This window comes from Augochlora pura, chromosome 3 (assembly GCF_028453695.1).
Source record: "Augochlora pura isolate Apur16 chromosome 3, APUR_v2.2.1, whole genome shotgun sequence".
Lineage (NCBI taxonomy): Eukaryota > Metazoa > Arthropoda > Insecta > Hymenoptera > Halictidae > Augochlora > Augochlora pura.
In genome coordinates, this window is record NC_135774.1 from 27,581,454 (window position 1) to 27,599,294 (window position 17,841).

A 17,841-nucleotide genomic window follows, 5' to 3' on the forward strand; every position below is an offset into this window, starting at 1 on the left:
GATTTTAAAAGAAGAACCGTTTCATTAATCGAAAATGCCTGACGTCGATTTAATATATACACAGTAATTGACACACTTGTCCCGGATGCTCTAGAACGAGCTTGAAAAGTGTTCGGTCGTCGATTCTCGCGAGCAATAGAGAGGCAATGCAATTATTGCTAAAAAGCGAGACCTAATAAAACCGTGGAAAACCCAGTTCGCGGAGCGGCCAGTAATCTATCGAAAGGTTCGATCGACCGTGCGCGCCCGGCGTATACACAGAAGCAAAACGTGTCGCTGAAAGGAAAAAGGCGGACGGTGGAAACGGAAAATCAAGAGGATACATGATAAACACTTTACCGGCGATCGACAACAACGTCCGCGGACCGTTGAATACCTATTTTTCGATTCCGCTGTTTATTCTCTAAATAGAGGCGAACGATTTTTTTTTCTTTTTTTTTTCGTCGGGGCGCGCGGACCGCAACGACGCGAACTAGAAAAATAACGGTGTTCCAATTCGGAATCGTTTCCGGTGACCCCGGCCATTTCCACGCCGCCGCAAAATTGTTCGCGGGGTCTCATCAGTATATTGTCCCGGATGCGCGCTCGCCGGGCCGTCAAACCGAATCGATACCGGGAAAACGTTGTGCTACGCGACCGTGTAAACAAGTTTCCGTTTCCATTTGCGCGACACGCGTTCTTAGGAAGAGGGTGGAGTGGATGGCGCTCGACGGAAAACAACGTTCGAGGTTCGTGGATCTTGACTGATCGAGGCCGGGAAGCTGATTTATGTAATTCCCGGCTCGCAATTAAATTAGGGTATCCAAGTACCTTTGCACTACGATTTTGAATCTATAATGCTACATCAGAAAAATTTAAGAAGAACTTAGGAAAACTTGTGAAATTTAGGAAATAATTCTGGAGCCTAAAAAAGAATTCTAGAGTACGAAAATAAATTATGGAATCTGGGAACTAGTATAGAGCCTGGGAAAATACTATAGAGCCAAGGAAAACATTCCAGAGTTAAGAAAAGATATTCTAGAGTCCAATAACAGATTATGGAACCTAGGAAAATATTGTAGAGCCTAGGAAGAAGCTATAGAGCCGAGGAAAAATTCTAGAGCCTAGACAAATATTATACAGTCTAGAAATAAATTATAGAGCTTAGAAAAAAATTGTAGAAACTAGGAAAAAATTATAGAGCTCAGTAAAAAATTCTAGAGTCTAGGAAAAAATTATAAAGCTCTGAAAAAAATTACAGAACTTAAGAAAAAATTATAGAGCTTAGAAAAAAATTGTAGAAACTGGGAAAAAATTATAGAGCTCAGTAAAAAATTCTAGAGTCTACAAAAGTAATTATAGAACCTATAAAAAAATGATAAACCCTAGGAAAACATTCTAGAGCCTCAGAAAAAATTCTATAGCCCCGAAAGCAATTGACAACGTAGAAATTAATTGCAGAGCCCGAGACCCAAAAATTCGAGAGGCTAGAAATAAATTAGAGCCCGGAAAATAATTGCAGAGCTTTGGGAAAAATTTACTGCTTCCAACGAAAAAAATTGCACTAGCCGAAAGAGATTGCTCGATCTAAAAGTAGAACGACGACAGTATTGAATTCGAATGAACCGTGGACGTGGATTCGTAGAATCCCCTCGCTGTCGCCGCGACGGCGAACAATTTCCGAGGGTTAAATAAACAGCACGGGCATTCCGCCGTCGTTATTATTTCCGTGGACGAGCGGGAGGAACGGGGGAAAATGGTACATCGCGATCGGAAAAACGGCCATGACGCAAATGACGTGGATCGAGAGATGCTCTGGAAAGATGAATCGGCGCGCGGCGATCGCAAGAAAAGTGGGGCTTAATGCGTCCGACATTCGCGGAGACTCGTAATGACGGATGGAAGAAACCAGATGGGGCCCTTATTGTCGGGCTAAAAATATTGAAGCGTTTTGCTCGGCCGTTCGTCCCCGGGCTGCGCGGCATTCTGCGATAATTTAAAATCCTTTCAGAGAGAGAAACGATCGCGCCGGGGGAACGGAAAAAGGGGCAGACCGGGAAAAGCGACGACGGAAAAATCAGGAAAATAAACGCTCCGTAAAAATCGGCGACGAAACAGTCACCGCGCCGGAAAAAACTGGCTTGCTTGAACCCTTCGTTCCAGCTGCTCGAATTCCACTTGCGACTCTGCGTCTCTCTGCAAATAATTCTGCACTATTCTTCGCATAAGAAGGCATTTCCTTAAATATTAACGTAGCAGAAACAATTCTCCGAGAATTAACGTTATCGCGAAATTCGGATCAGAAATAGCATCTCTGCGGGAAGAAAAGCCCGGAAGCTAACGAGAGCATTAAAGCGGATCCGAAGAAAATTCGCCGAAGATTCCGCCCGATTTTAATCTAGATGGATCCTCTCGGCAAAGAAAGCGGCATAATCCACGGAATCCGTTCTCTCTAAATCACCGTCCGCGGTATAAATTTCGCCGAGCGTCCCGTAGCCGGCAACCCGTTCCGTGCTACGAGGTAAACTCGCCTCCTCGGCTTCCTGTTACGCAAAAACCGTGCCGTTTTACCGGCAAAATCGATGTCCGTCTGATTGCTCAATTAAAGGAATCATCCTTGTTAGCCGCGCGTCGTGGACGGGGGAAGAACAAGCCGCTCGCAATTACGAAACAGCGAGATGCCGCGCGAAGATGAAACGCTTTGAGTGCAGCCGCCGCCGCGCGACGACGACGACGACGACGCATCGGGAGGAACAGAAAGAGAGAAAGAAAGGGAGAAAAGGAGAAAGAAAGAAAAAGAAAGATAGAGAGAGAGACGAGAACGCTCGTATTCCGGCTGCTATTCATATTACCTGGAATTTCAATTCCAAGGACTTTCAACGTCTCGGTTTAATTAACCAGCGGGGCTAATAAACGCGTGCGCGAGCCTCTCGGCCCACGGCTGAAAAACCGTCGGAGGGTGGGGGGAACCTTTTTATCCGCGGTGCGACGCACGCACGGCGAACAAGCCGTAATAAGGATACAAGAGGACCGAAAAGGAACGAAGAGCGAAGAATACACGACGAGAGAGAGAGGGCCCCTCTTCATCTCTGGCCGGCGCATGCTTCAGGCCTTTGGAAATTCCGCGGCGCGTGAGCCATGCTCGCGGGATCGCTCCTCTCTCTTTGCATTGCTCGCGAAACGGGACTCCCGAAGAATAACATCTTCTGGGACAAGGAGGAGACCGAGGGTCTCTTCTCGTTCGGGGATTCGATTCAATTCGTTCCAAGATTCGAACGAGAAGCGGCGCGAGTTTCATTTTCGGGTAATTGGAAGTCGAGGTTATCCCCGAAACAGGGCAACCCGCCAGCGCCGGTGAATCTCCAGGTCTCTAGGCGCGCCTAGATTCTCGAAAGCTGCCGAATTTTCGACGCTCTACCGCGCCGTAAAATGCAACGTTTCCAAACTCTATTCTAATCGGACAAAGACGCACAGTGGTCCGGAATGAATTTTAATCGCGAAAGGATCCTCTTTAGTGCAAAAAGGGATTGAAATAAAAATATTAAATGGTTCCATCGCAACATCGAAAAGAAGAAATGCAGCTATTTTTAACGAAAACCACTATTCTTAGGAAGTCTGACTTTAAACCATCGTTTTTATTACAAAATTGTATTAAATCATGCAAATATTTTCATTTTTGAGGTTGGTAGACATTTAGGAAATAGTATATATTCAATACAGATCGATATATGAAAGTTCATTGTGAGTTCAAGTCACAATGAACTTAAATCACAAGTTCAAGTGCCGATGTGATTTACAGAAGCTCGCGGATATCGCACACCGCTCTCTATGCGATCACGGGTCCGCAGACAATGTGTAAGTATGTACAGAGCCCGTTGACCCCATAAATTCGTGGAACGGGGTGTCGAACGAGTCTCTCCGGTGAAGACGACTGTCGCCACAGTTGAGCAAACAGGAAGAGGTCTGGAATTTCGTCGACTAAATATTGCCCATCGTTCTTCTATCTGCCCACGCCACTTGTCGCCCGTTTAGAGCTTCCGGTTCCCGTAGAAGCGGAGCAACGACGTCGCCGGCAGCGGGGGACGACAGGCCATCGGCGAGAGAACCGAAAAATAACACGGGGACCCCGGCGCGGCGGAGTCTCTTCTAATCTTGGTGGGCGTCGCGCCTCTTTGATAGGTGGGGGGAAAATGAGAAAATCGTCTGGCGGAACATATTTCCTATCGGGCCACGGGAGGCACAGATGCACGATTATGCGGCAGAAATTCTAGGCGGCGAGGCGAGACGCGCGGCGAATGCGTCGGCGGGGAGGGAGCGGCGAAACGCGGCGCAAAGTGCATCATTTTTTCCCGATTCTGTTGCTTTTCATCGTCGATTCGAGCGCAGCTGGTATATACGGGAAAGGAGAGAGAAACGGGAGCAAAACGAGAAGGAGCCCCGACTCTCTCTCGGTTCGAGCTAAAAATACCTCTCCTCTTTACCTACGCCCCCTTCGCTCTCGGGCACACCCCAAGAGTCTCTCTCCGTCTCTCCTTCGCCGTCTCCCGCCTCGAACCGTCTCTCCTTCCCCGTCTCTCTCTCTCTTTTACTCTTTCTCTCTTTCTCTTTCTCTCTCTCGCTTTCTCTCTCCGTCCCGGTCTCTAGCTCGCTCGGCTCGTTCTCGCGCAGCAGTCTCTGTCCTTCCGCTTCTCGCAGCTCGAAACCGTCGCTCCACGGCTATAAATAAAAAAAATAACGAGAACACCGTGCGCGCTGCGGGTGTCTCGAGAGAAGAATAATTAGAAGCGGCCCTTGGAGCGTCCGCAGAAGAGAAAACTCTCCGCGGCGCAAAGCGTTCTTCTTCCCCGACGACGACGACGACGACGACGTGGCACGCAGCGTCGCCCGTCCGGGTCCTCCGTCTTCTTTCCTTACCTCCCGCTTTCAACCTGCTTCGCGCGAGAGTCTCTCTCCCCCCTCTCTCTCTTTCTCTATCCTATCTTCTGCAGTAGTCGGGCCTCTCTCGCGCGCGGACAAACACATTTCGCCGACCTCCGACGACCATGCGCGCACCCGGCCGCTCGCTCGCTCGCTCGCGCTCGGCTGAATATGCGATGAACCCTTTCTCGACGCTTCGGGAAATAAGCGGGACCGCGCGCGCGCGCGCACCGTTCCCTCGGGGGAACGCCGAGTAACATTAGCGAGACCCTGCTCGATTTTCCGAGATTTTACCGCCACTTCACCGACACCGAATCGTAAATCTTAAACCTCGCGGCCGGATGGAAGGCTATACTTCACTGTGAATCAATTGTGTATTAGACCGCGAACTACGGGGCTGCCCTAAATGCAACGGGAAATGTATCTTTTAAGCTTCCTGCGTAAGATCGGTATTTTTTTTTTTGTACAATTTACTTGGAATTTTATATAATAATCTGAGCATTTTTCTTAATATATTACACTAGTCTAAGCACTTTTAACCCTTTTTATTTGAACCTCTTCGGAGGTAGGTGTTTTGAGGAACCAAAAATATTTTACTCAGAGCACTAGATTATTATAATAATTATAACATTAATAGTAATAGTTCGTTGACGTCAATCAGAGAAACCCTTTGCTATATATTGCACAATGAATACGAGTATATTACGACAATATACAGTATAATATGACATGATATATAATTCTCTACGACCATTGTGCTGCAAATAATGTAACAGTATTATAAAGAAAAAATCCATAGCATCTCATAAATAATTTCAAGAGAGAAATAATCGATTTAGACAATTATGAGAACACTGAAAAATGTATCGCCAATCATTGTTTTCGCATGTTATTAAATTACATAATTGCAACTTCTGACATTATCGATACGTCGACGTCCGGTAAAAATAGAGTCGTTCATTAACGCGGCCGGTAATTCCGTCGCCGGCCGAACATCCCGAAAACTCTCGCCGAGAAGCTCGGTAATGCAAAAGCTGCTCGTGTATCTCGCCCGGTGCAATATCGCAGCGGGAAACCGGCGGGACGGCCGAGCGAACAGCGGTAGAAATAGTGCGAAAGAAGGGACATAGAAATGAGCATACAGCGTACGTGACCGTCGATACTTCCGGCTGGCGCCCGATGGCATTAGAGGCACGCGCTAACGCTCTTACGGCCGCTGGAAGCGCGCGGACTTCGAGCGGAGAGAGAGAAGCAGCGACGCGGCGAGGTCGAGTGCACGGCCAACGAGAAAAACGCGAAGAAAATAAAAGATAAAAATCGTCGGAAGGGCGACGAGTGAGAGAGAACGCGCGCGCGCGCGGCTGCTGTGGCCCCGCTTGGACGGAACACGGTGGAGGGGGTTGTTCGACGGGAGGGTGAGTCGCTAAAAACGAACAAAAGGGCGAGGAAAAAAGGCAGAGAGAGAGAGAGAGAGAGAGAAAGGAAGGAAGAATCGAATTAAGTCTGGCGAAGTTGCCGGGATTGCAGAAGGAAAACAACGCGTCGGTGCCGATTTTACGATTCCTCCGAGGGCACGGGGGTGGCACGGGGATGGCACGGAGGTGAAACCCGGGGGGGTTCGCGGGGAGCGTGGGTCGGGAGATGGAACCGACGTTCTGGATGCGAATTCCATTCCATTAGTCGGCCGTTAGCGATCGTACGTGCCCGCCCGGCTGTACACGCAGGATCTATCCCAGGAAGCCTCACCCAGTCCTCTCCAGATACCTTACGGAATGCAGGCCATCCCAGGGAAAAAGGAGGACGGTAGCTAGAAAAACTACCCCCCTCGATTGCGACGGCGAGTCGCGCGCGACGAATCGCCGTAAAGGATTTTCGATTACGTTTCCCTCCTGCTGCCGCGCCTCCCGCGCTCCCCTCCTCCCTCCGCTAAACTGCTCCGATGTTTATCGCCTGCTACACTTCTGCCACCACCACCGCCACCCACCCCCGCGACTGCGACCCATTTCCAACTTCTTCCGCCGGAGAGTTTTCTCTTAATTGTGCCACGGTCCAAGGTGGCGGAAACGCGCCCTCATGGAAACGCTCGATGAGGGGTCGAGTGGGCGATACAGGAGTGTCGGCGGGGGGGTGTTCTGGAAATGGAGCACGCCATGGCAAGCGGGAAAATATATTCGCCGGGTGGAAATTGAAAATTCAAGCGTCGCTGACGACGAGTCGATCGACGAATAGGAATTAAGAAATCGATGGTATGCTTCGATGGTTCGTACATTTCGAGACGCAGTGCTTCGATATATCGTCGGTTCGAGACACCCTGTATGGCGTCGTCTGTTCGGTCTAAGTGGACGGCTGTCTATTAGACGGCTTTTAGGAGCAGACATTATCTACCTGCCCGCGCTCTACGACCGGTAATTACTGGTAAACTATTCGTTACGTCGCGGGAATCCTGCGAAGCGTGACCGCGGGAGTTCAGTGGTTACGGACGTTCATTGCCAGACACGTCTCTCTCGAAGATGCACGGCGCACGCGACATTGATTCTAACGAATCACGCTTCGAAGCCTCGGCGATCCCTGGAATCCATCAATAATTTTAACTTCGAGAAGACATAAACTTAAATGCTCCTTCTGGATTTGCTAGGATAGCGCCGCCCTTTGGAACATTATTCTACTTGGCGACACTTAGGGCAGTTTACATCTTTGATAAGACATTACAAATTGTAGACGACAACAGTGACTAAATAGACATATTTGCAGTCGACAAAAGCAATTTTATAATAAAATACAACTTATAATAAAAATATTTCTTCTACGATTTATGTCAAAATACTTATGACAACATATTCGTAAATTTCGTTAAATATACGTAGACGTAGCTAACTGGTTAATATCAATTTTTATTTTTTATTGTCAAAAGAGAACCTGTTGAACTTAACTGATGTCAATTTTTACTTGTTTGTATATACGAGTAAAAACCCGTTTCTGTGCTTTATCGTAAAAATGGCTTTTCATCAATCCAAATAAATAAACGAACAACGATATAAAAATAAATAAACGAATAATGTTATAATAATAAAAAAACAATAAAGTTATGATTATAAATAAACAATAAAGTTATAATAATAAAAAAACGATAAAGTTATGATAATAAACAAACGATAAAGTTATACTAATAAATAAACCAACAAACCAGCAAATAAAGTCAATCGTTCGACTGCGCGTTCACCGATGTTTCGTCGATCTCCTAAATTCCACGCCTTCTGTATTTCCTGGGACGGTTACCGCGCGGACGAGGAATCGATCGAATGCAGCACGCCTCATTTGCCGAGGTCTCGCGGCGGGACGCGCCGCGCGTAGAATCCGCAGGATTAAAGCTACTTCCTCCCGTGGAATCCGCGAACGGCGGCCGCGAGAAGACGGCGAACACGGTTAACGATTCACGAATTCGGCACGACGACGACGGTGGGCGGGTACGGATCGTAAAACAAAATGCCGTCGACGCTGGAAGTGCCGGGCCGTCCGCATTCCACGGATTTCCCCGTTTCCCGTGTCCTTCGACCCCTGAACCGCGCGCTCCACCCTCCCCCCTCCGGGCCCTTGATTTTGCTCCGGGAATGCGAGGAGGACGGGGTCGGTCTTTAAACCGAAATTCAATTTCGGGCGGACGCGTGCCTTTCTAATTCGAATTTGACGTTTCGCCGCGGTGGCGCGAGTCATGGGAAAACCAACACTCGTGCCCCACCCATCCCCCCTCTCTCCGTCCCCGTTCTAGCAGCCACGGTGCTCCCGTGGCCAGTGTCAGACCGGATTTATTCGACTCTCGATTCCCAGACATCGAGAGGCAACGATCCTGGCCGGCCACAGGCACGGGAATCGAGGAACGCGAAACTGCGGAGAGTTACGAGGCGCGAGAGAAATTTATAGACCGTCAGGGACCCGCGACACCTGCGTTCCCCCCTCTGCCCGCCTCGCTCCGCAACTATTACCTGTCTAAAATATTTCTCCCGTTTATGGACCACGGGCGGCTGCGGGGAAAATTGCCGACGCTTTTCCACGAGGATTTCGCGGCTCGCGCGCGATCCCGATTTTCGATGTGGAATCATTTCCAGACACCGTCGCGAGAATTTCTCGTCTACAGCGACAAGATTCGCCGCGTTGCGAGATTCTGTTCTGCGTCGATACACGTAGATGAAATTCATCGGAATACGATTCTTCCGTACTGTCCTTGAAGGGAGTATCCGCTCGAACTGAATCGCGTATCTATGCGAATTGAAATACTCTGACGGAGATCTAGCGAACAATGTAACAAGTGTTTTTGACTTCTAGCCAGTTAAAGGCGATATTTTATTATTATTAGGTTTATCGGAAAATCATGTCCGCTGATGTCATTTCATTTGCGACGTATGTTTCTCCAAAATGATATTCATAAATCGTCATCACAATGGTAACAGGGAATAAGTTACGATTATATTAAATTATTATAATAATACAATAAAAATTAGGTGAATATAAAATTTATTGTTTTCTTCCTTTTTAAGAACGGATATAATTTTCTGGTAGATCTAATATTAAATACAAATTTTATGTTTAAATTGCTAGCTAGAGAACTAAATTTGTAAATATCATCTTTCGAATATCTCGAGGCCAAGACGAAATCGAGCCAATGAATAAAAAGGTGCGAATAATTGTATTAAAAAGCTGTATATAGCGTACTAAAGCGCATTATATGAATACCGCGTTATACGAGCACGCTATTCGAAAAGGTCGTAACAGTTAACCGGTTAATAGACACCGAAGAAATCTGCGGCGAATTCAAAGCCGATGGCACTAAACCTCAAGTGGCGATATCGACGGGCCGTCGAACAAAGAGTATAAAAACCGCGATATCGGTAACTCCGTTGATTTTCACGACGCGTTACTTCCGTTTCAACTTTTTTCCGGAGCGCGCGCGCGGCGGCGGCGGCGAAACGTTTCCCGCGGCAGTAATTTTTACTGCAGCCGTTTAGCGCCGGAACAATGTACAACGTTCGCAATAAAAGGTCGAACGAGAGCCCGACAGTCGCGGAGAATGTGCCGCGGGGACCGTCGCAGATATGTTCGCAAAAATGCTGTCGGAGGAACCGAAGAATTCCGCCGGCGAGACCCGCGGTACATTAAATCGCGGGGAATCTACGCTCGAAGAATGCGCGGAGCTCGATGGTAGTCCGCCATTCCTCTTCGCGGCGCGTTGTTCCTCCAGCGAGAGTACACTGCGCGACGAAATGATAGGACACCCCAGAATTTTTCGTGTTTCTCAAAACCAATAATGTATAGAAAGGTCTTGCATGTAGCTGTATAAACAGTACACCTTCTTTAATAACACGTGAGAAAACAGCCACTGATTATGTTTTTTTACAGGAATTATATCTGCTTATGTAAAAGACGAGTACGACAAAATGATGGTACACGTTCAGAAAAAATATGATTTTTATTTAATTTTAATGTTTTAGTTAATTTCAATAATGCGCAGACATTCCTTTCTTTTCTAGAACCGCTAACATTTTCCTAGGTAGTGATTTATATAATTTTTTTAAATAACTAGGCGAAATTGCGTTCCAACCTACTTCAATCGTGGCTGTCAACTCGTCAATTGAATGAAATTGTCTATATTTTCTGTAGACGTTACAGATTGTAACGCAATTGCATTATCGGTTTTGAGAAACACGTAAAATTTTGGGATGTCCTATCATATCGTCGCGCAGTTTATATGGGGTCTCGTCGCTGGCACCCCCCGGAAGAGACCTCGATCATCGCGGAGACGCGAGAGTCGCAACGACACGGCGCCCGTGTTCGGCGTCGACGTCCGATAATTTCCAACTTCTCCAATTATCGTTTCTCACGCGGGACTGGGAAAGGAGGTCGAAGAGAACAAACCGAGGAAATAGCGTGTTCCGGCGAGCTGACGTTGCTGCGAGCACGCTCGCGGCGCGCGCCGGTTCAGAAATAAGCGGCGCGCTGATCAGAGCAATCAGGTTCGCAGAATTTCCCCGAGAATACCGTGCCTTCGATTTCACCCTGGCTCTCGCCGACGGGCGAGAGAGTCCGGTAAACCCGCGCGAATTTTCATTCACCCCGTGATTATATTTCTACCCTCGCCTCTCATTTTTACTCGTTCCCCTTCATCCTACCGCATTTCTAATTATGATTCGGACCATTAGCCGAACGGAGGCGCTGTTTCTTGACCGCCGAAATCGGATTCTGAAATTTTCCTGTCTTCCTTTTCCACAAGACTTCCTAATTTTTTATTATTTTTCTCCGTTTTTTAATTATTTTTTTATTATTTTTTAATTACACGTTTATGATACTAAATAATAGGTCAAATATGACAAGGTTGGTTAATTCGTTCCTCCTATGTTTCTTTTAATATAATTTTAGTATGGGCAAAGATTCAATGGCGTTGAGTATGTTTTTAACTGTTGGACAGCTATTTTAAAAATCAGGTAGGTACAATGTAAATTTTTGGTAAACTTATATACAATATATTAAAAATTACTACATTAATCTTAATTAGTGCAATTTAGGCTACCCCTCCTCCAACGCAACTGTAGAGACTGTAGTAGAATTTAAAGATATTGCTACACTGCTTTCAATTCATTATAATTATTAGAAGCAGAAATATATTTTCGGCTCAGTTGTAATTTTTACGCTGTTGAACAAAGCCGTAGAAAGCCGTACGCCAGGCTTTGTAAATTAAATACTTAAAAGTTGCAGGCCAGTGGTAGGAATAAATGTTCAAGACTCACCGATCAGCTTGCCAAACTGAGCTGGTGGCTTCCATTCTGGGTAGTGCCGTGGAAATCGCGCCCTCGACCAGTAAGTCCTTAAAGTGACTTTATACAGCGCCAGCTTATCCTGTTTGTCCTCTTTTTCCAATCTGTCCTGGCCGAACGATCCACATTGGGCGACCACGAACACCAGCCGCGTCCCTAGCAGCGTCAACAGCAGCGTCGAACACTGCAGCCACGTCCCGCGGAACATCTGCAAGTCAGGCGACGGTACATTTGTAAATGGTGTCGAACAGATTCCGAATTAATTATTTATACGCGCGTTATCTGGGAACAGATACAGTATTAAATAATATTAACGCTTCACCGATCGATAGCCTATAAATCGCCTCTTTTCTCTTGATCGGTAGCCTGTGATTTAACTGTCATGGCAATAAATAATTAGTTATCTATTATTGAAATAAAAGTGTTATATTGTACTACTGTGAGCTCCAATATTATTATACGATTTTTAAAATATTATATACCTTTAATAAAACGAATCAAATAGGAAGAGAAACTAAAATTTAATATTGAGCTACCATAAGCTCCAATAGTATTATATAATTTCCATAGAGATCAATTGCGTCACAGAAATCACTTCATTTCGAAATATCGGATTAAGCGACGTTGTTTTCCGGTGCAAATGTTTCAGCCATGGAGCACATTGTTTCCTTGATTCCCATCGATTCCATGACGTCGAATCGATGCGAAAATTATGTCAAACCGACGAGAACGTGAATTAGATTGGAACCGCGTGCTAATCAACTCGAATTTTTCTTTCAGTAGCCAAATAGCCGATTTGTTCGAAACGGTGGTAGAAGTCGACCCTCGTTCCGCAGCCCGAAATCCATCAGCGATTGACCATCCCCGAAAAACACGAGGTACGTACACGGGAAAAATCGGCGGATCGATAGCGGAATGACGAGCAACGGCGGCGTGTCTTTCGGAACGCCATCGCTCATTTCCCTCGACACGGGTACAAGGAACAAACCGTGTTCCGCTTGGAAAGTCAATCCATTAGCCATCCTTTCTCCACCCGCCGCGCCGCCCAGTGAGCATGAACAGGCACGCAACAACGTTTTTAGAATACGAAGTCACGGCGCGGAGCGGAGCGGCACGGCACGGCACGGCGCGCTGATCGATCAGCCCTTGTGCACCGAGTGTACGACGGTGTGCGCTTGCACGTGCGCATCTCCGATGGGCCGCATAAATTTCACGGCGTTTTTAAAGCCCCGGTAATCTTTCAATCAGAGGCTCGATCAATCGGCCCCGACTGAATACGAATCGAAATTACGATCTGCGTGGCTCTGGCAGCCAGCGTTCCGATCGAATTCGCCTCGCGGCGGACGCGCGACCGCTCGCCCCTCTGTTATCCTTTCGGATCCGGTCGATTAAAGCAATAATTCGAATCGCCACGATTTTCGGCGGACTTCTCCTACGGAACACGGTTCCCGGGGAGCTCGACGATTAACGTGGGAATGTTTGCCGAGTCGAAACGTGGCTCTGTTAACGCGTCTCCTCGACAATCACCGATAAAGAGTTTTTCCTACGGATTGGCGGCGACACGGTGTATACAGAGAGAGAGAGAGTCGCGCGCACAGCGACGATCGTATCTGGCGGGGAACCGCCGCGCCGCGCCGGTCGTCTGTTTGCATATGCAGATCCGCGAGTGTACTCAAAATTCAAATCGCATTCGAATCGCTTCCGATCGGTCGACGCGGCCGACCCACTCGTCGGGAATTTCACTCGTCGGCGTCGGGGCACCGCGCGATTTTCCGCGCGCCGCGCAATCTTGTTACACTTTGACCGTGAACTCGCTCTCTCCGTTTTCCATCGATTACCTCGAACATGCTCGCCTCGTGTCCCGGATGCGCTGCGACCGGGTCAACACTGGACCGATTAAGCCAATCAAAGCATCGCCGAGTTCTTCGTTGAATGGCCGTCCCCAGAGTGTCGATTCTTGGAATTTTGCTTTACGCGGCGCGAAGCGATGGCGCGAGACATACTCGCAGTCCCAAATTCTTTCCAAGAAAAATACTCAAGCCATTCCCCGACCCGGCATTATCACGTTCCCGCACGCTTCAGATAAAACCCTATTTCCAGCCGCGTCGCTGCTTTCTCAGCCTTTGTGCGTCGGGAAAGCGCCGTTTCCGTACCGTTAGTTTATATAAACTTCATGCAAATGCGTAAGTATTCGCTTCTTGGGGCTGTCTCTGGCCGTGGAACCTGACAGCCCGATGAAACGCCGCTCTCGCCGCCGGTATTTCTACTATTATCTTTCATCAGAAACTAATCTACCGCGCTGCCACGTCTACGAATGAGAATAGCCGTCGGTCTGCTAAATAATAGGTACAGAAGACATCGTATTTAACCCTTCAGTTTAACCATGTTCAGCTGTTCACTTTATAACTTGATCAGGTTATCTTAGTACAGGTTGCATTTTCTATGCGAAATATAGGTACAGTATATATGATACTGGATCGCTCAGAATCGAATATTTGTTGCTCAAATATTAGCAATACTATTCGTGCTTAACAATTTGAGAATTTAATTTAGAGATTGTAGAACGTCGTTTAATTTATTAGAACTCGATATGGTATTTCTGAATATATCAAATTAATTGTTGATTTTGTTCTTTTCGTGCTAATACCTTTTTCGAGAATAATGTGAAATATATGTATAGAGTCGACGTGACAATGGATTAAGGGTTAATTTATTACTGAAAAATTGTGGATGAAAAATTTTTATATAGTTTCAAGTATGAACCTAATATAAGTATATTAATAAAAATAATATAAAAGTAGACATTTATCCCATTATACGTTCTCATATGATTCAGCGCTTAAATGTTACGAAACGTGCAATTTTTCCATGAGGTTTGTTCTCGTAAAAAACAACCGACTGATTAAAGAACACATATATGATATTCCTCGTTCAATTATAAATTTTACAAAAGTGTCGCATTTCTACAAAATACAATCAAAATCGAACAACTAAAAGTACCATCGCCGCCGCGAAATTTCAGCGACGACCTCCGTCGACGCGTCGCTGTACAAAATAATTTTAGCTGTCAAAACTGTACCTTACAACCCTTCGATCCGATGTCAAAGGACCCGGAAAAGGGCCTAGCCGGTCTTTGAAAAAAGCGGCAAAGCCTGGCGCGCGTCACCGCGGTAACAAACGGCGCCAAGCTTTTGTAAGAGGATTCGAGCGTCGGGCGACGGTGTCTTTCGAGGGGCGCCCAACACCGCGAGGAATTCGGACCCCCAGGGGGGGTTAAAAACGGCAACTAGCTGGCAGCATCATTTACAGGGAGAACACGGTGCTTCATCGCTCGCGGAACGATCGCCGGGTTTTGCTCTTTCTCTCTCTCTCTCTCTCTCTCTCGGTCGGTAAACGAAGTAATTTTGCTGTTTCATCGGGCAAAAACATCGGCGAGCCCGCGCGCTCGCGAAATTCTTCCGGGTATTCGAATATTCGAGATTTATAACGCCGGAACGAAGTTGCGAGAGCCCGCTTGTGTGCTCAGCGTTACGATTTCGACGCAACCGCCCGGAAAATACGCGCAAAAATGGCACGGCGCGGTGCACGCCGCGGTGCTTCGATAGCGATGTTGCAGCGCTTACAGCTTGTGCAATTGTGATTTCAGTTTGTTAACTCGATGCCGTCGTTTTTCTAACTGTTATTCCCACTCTTCAGAACCCACCCCGCACCCCTCGCCACTCTGTCTCTGGTGCGGACGGGTTGTATCGTTTCATTTCTCGAATGTCGTTCCCGCGAATCTATGGCATCGATTCTTAGAACACGCGGCGCGCCGGCTCGATATTCGGTGCCAGTAGGGCAAGGGTCCCAATTACCGAGATCGTCCGAAATATCGTCGCGTTTATTTTGACGCCAGTCCCAATAATATGACAAGGAATTGTAGAGAATAATACTTTGATATAATACTTTAAAGCATATTTGTAAAATTTTAATATATTGTATTTGTGTATAATATTTTATTATATTAGTATATAATATTTTAGTATATTAGTATATAGTATTTTAATATATTATTGTATTATAGAATACTGTGACTATAATATACTATATTAGTAATATATTATATTAAGTACTCCATTAGGTTACCATAGCCTCTAAAAAAATTATTGAAAGCTATACATATGGTCATAACCTCAAATAATTAGCCTTTAATCGACTAAAACAGTGTACAATACAAATTATTACAATAAAAATTACTAGATTTGATAAAGAAAGTATAAACATTAAAATTTCTTGTACAGTTTCAGAAAAAAATAGAGCAGCATATAACTGGTATTGTTCTCCCGCGAGAAGAAGACACCTTTGTGCTTACACTTCCTATCCTACTGGCTCCCCCATTGTCGTAGCTAGTAAGAGGGAGAATGTAAACGAATTTGTAGAAATAGCGGCTGTTTTCATAACCTGAATATTTACTTCTGTAATATTCTATCTAAAAATGTCACTCAAGTTCTCTATTAGACGATAATGTATCTAAATAATGCAATGCTTAGATAATAGAACTTTTAGATACTAGAACATTGTAAAAACAATTCTTAGCACAACTGTACTTTAATAATTTCGATAAAGATAAAAAAACAAATTTAGTGCAAATATATTCAAAAACGTATAAAAAACAAATTATAAATATCTAGGACTCGTCGGTGCCATTTAGGTCAATTTAATTAGTTCAAGTAGCTTCCTGAAGCATCTATACTCAAATACATTTACATTATTTATATTTTTCAGTACTACCATATCGAATTGAAGCGTTGACCGTTCTAAAAACAGTTAGTTGCACAACCGGAGAACTGAAAAATGAAAAATGCGGGAGAAAGTGAATTTCCGCGTAAATCCCGACTGAAACTAGGTGAACGAAAAATTATGCTTAATGTGTCGTTAACCGGAGGGCCCTTGCGCTCTCAGCTTTTTAATTTCTCGGTCGAACGGATAACGGCGGAATCGTCGGTCTCGCGCGAATCCACTAATATTATGACGAATCAGTGTTTATTCAGCCGAGGACCACTCCCCGACACACAATTACGAAGTAATGTAATGAGCACGGCCGCGGACGGCTACGCAAATACATACAGTTTGATGTACTAATTCCCGGGTACCGAGTTCACGCAGAAATATGGTTGCTCCATCAAGCTTCCCGTCGCGGTCGCGAAACTTTATCAAGCATTAAACTACGATCGGATTTGTCCGCTGCGAGCGAGCGAGAGAGAAATAGAAACAGAGAGAGAGAAAGGGGGCTACGAGCGCGCGAAATCCGCGACGTGTAAATCTATAAATTTTGTAACGTCGACGGGGGGGGGGGGGGGGCCCCCCCGGCAGCGTTAAATGTTGAGCACCGATGAATAATAAAACAAAGCGGATAACGAAACGGCTGACAATAAACCTGATGCGTAAAAGGCTGGATTTCGGCTACCCGTGAAAACTGAGCCGTCCATTAGAGGCGCCCGGTAAATCATCCGATCCGGAGAGGCCAGAGCGTCGAATCATTAAACCGCGATGGATCGAAGCTGTTCGAGAGGGGGCGGGGCGGGGGGGGGGGGGGGGGGGGAGATCGGTCGAATCGCGAAGCAGTTCGAGCCGGCTGCAAAAAAGCTTGAGGCGATAAAGCAGCCCGCGGGGTAATCAAAGGGGAGCGCGACCGGGCCCGGCTATGACGCCGAATGACAAGTTGCAAAGCACTTTTGCAGCCAGCGTGTTTCGAACGAAATGAAACCCCGTGCAACGTGAAACTTTTCATCGACGGGGATCGCTGACGGACGCGGGGGTGGGACGGGGGCGGGGAGGGCCTTGTAAATGTCATATCACATTTACCACGGTCATTATTCGAGAGAAACGAATCCATGGATCAACAACGCGGGCTCTGTGCCGGGGATACTATAGGGTTTAATTAATTGAAAAATGCGTATATCGATGCGCGCTCGCGCGCTGCCGGTGTTTCCCCCGTCGAACTACCGACGATCTGTCTCCATCGAATATAGGAAAATCGTGGCAGTCCATAACGCGGGGCATTAAAGCATTCATTTATTTCGTGTACGGCCGTTGTTCGTGAATCTTTTATCGATTTTTAAAGCTGTTATCTGCGAAATTTGTGCCGCGGCGTCGTTTAACG

General features: G+C 46.3%; 1 protein-coding gene across 1 annotated transcript in view; it reads right to left on the bottom strand.

Moving 5' to 3' along the window:
• LOC144467897 (spondin-1) overlaps nt 1–17,841 on the bottom strand; it is a 266,893-nt gene that overhangs the window by 235,405 nt on the left and 13,647 nt on the right. Inside the window, exon 2 of the mRNA XM_078176886.1 lies at nt 11,673–11,907. Within this exon, the coding sequence (XP_078033012.1) occupies nt 11,673–11,907 (235 nt within the window). The remainder of the gene's footprint in view (nt 1–11,672; nt 11,908–17,841) is intronic.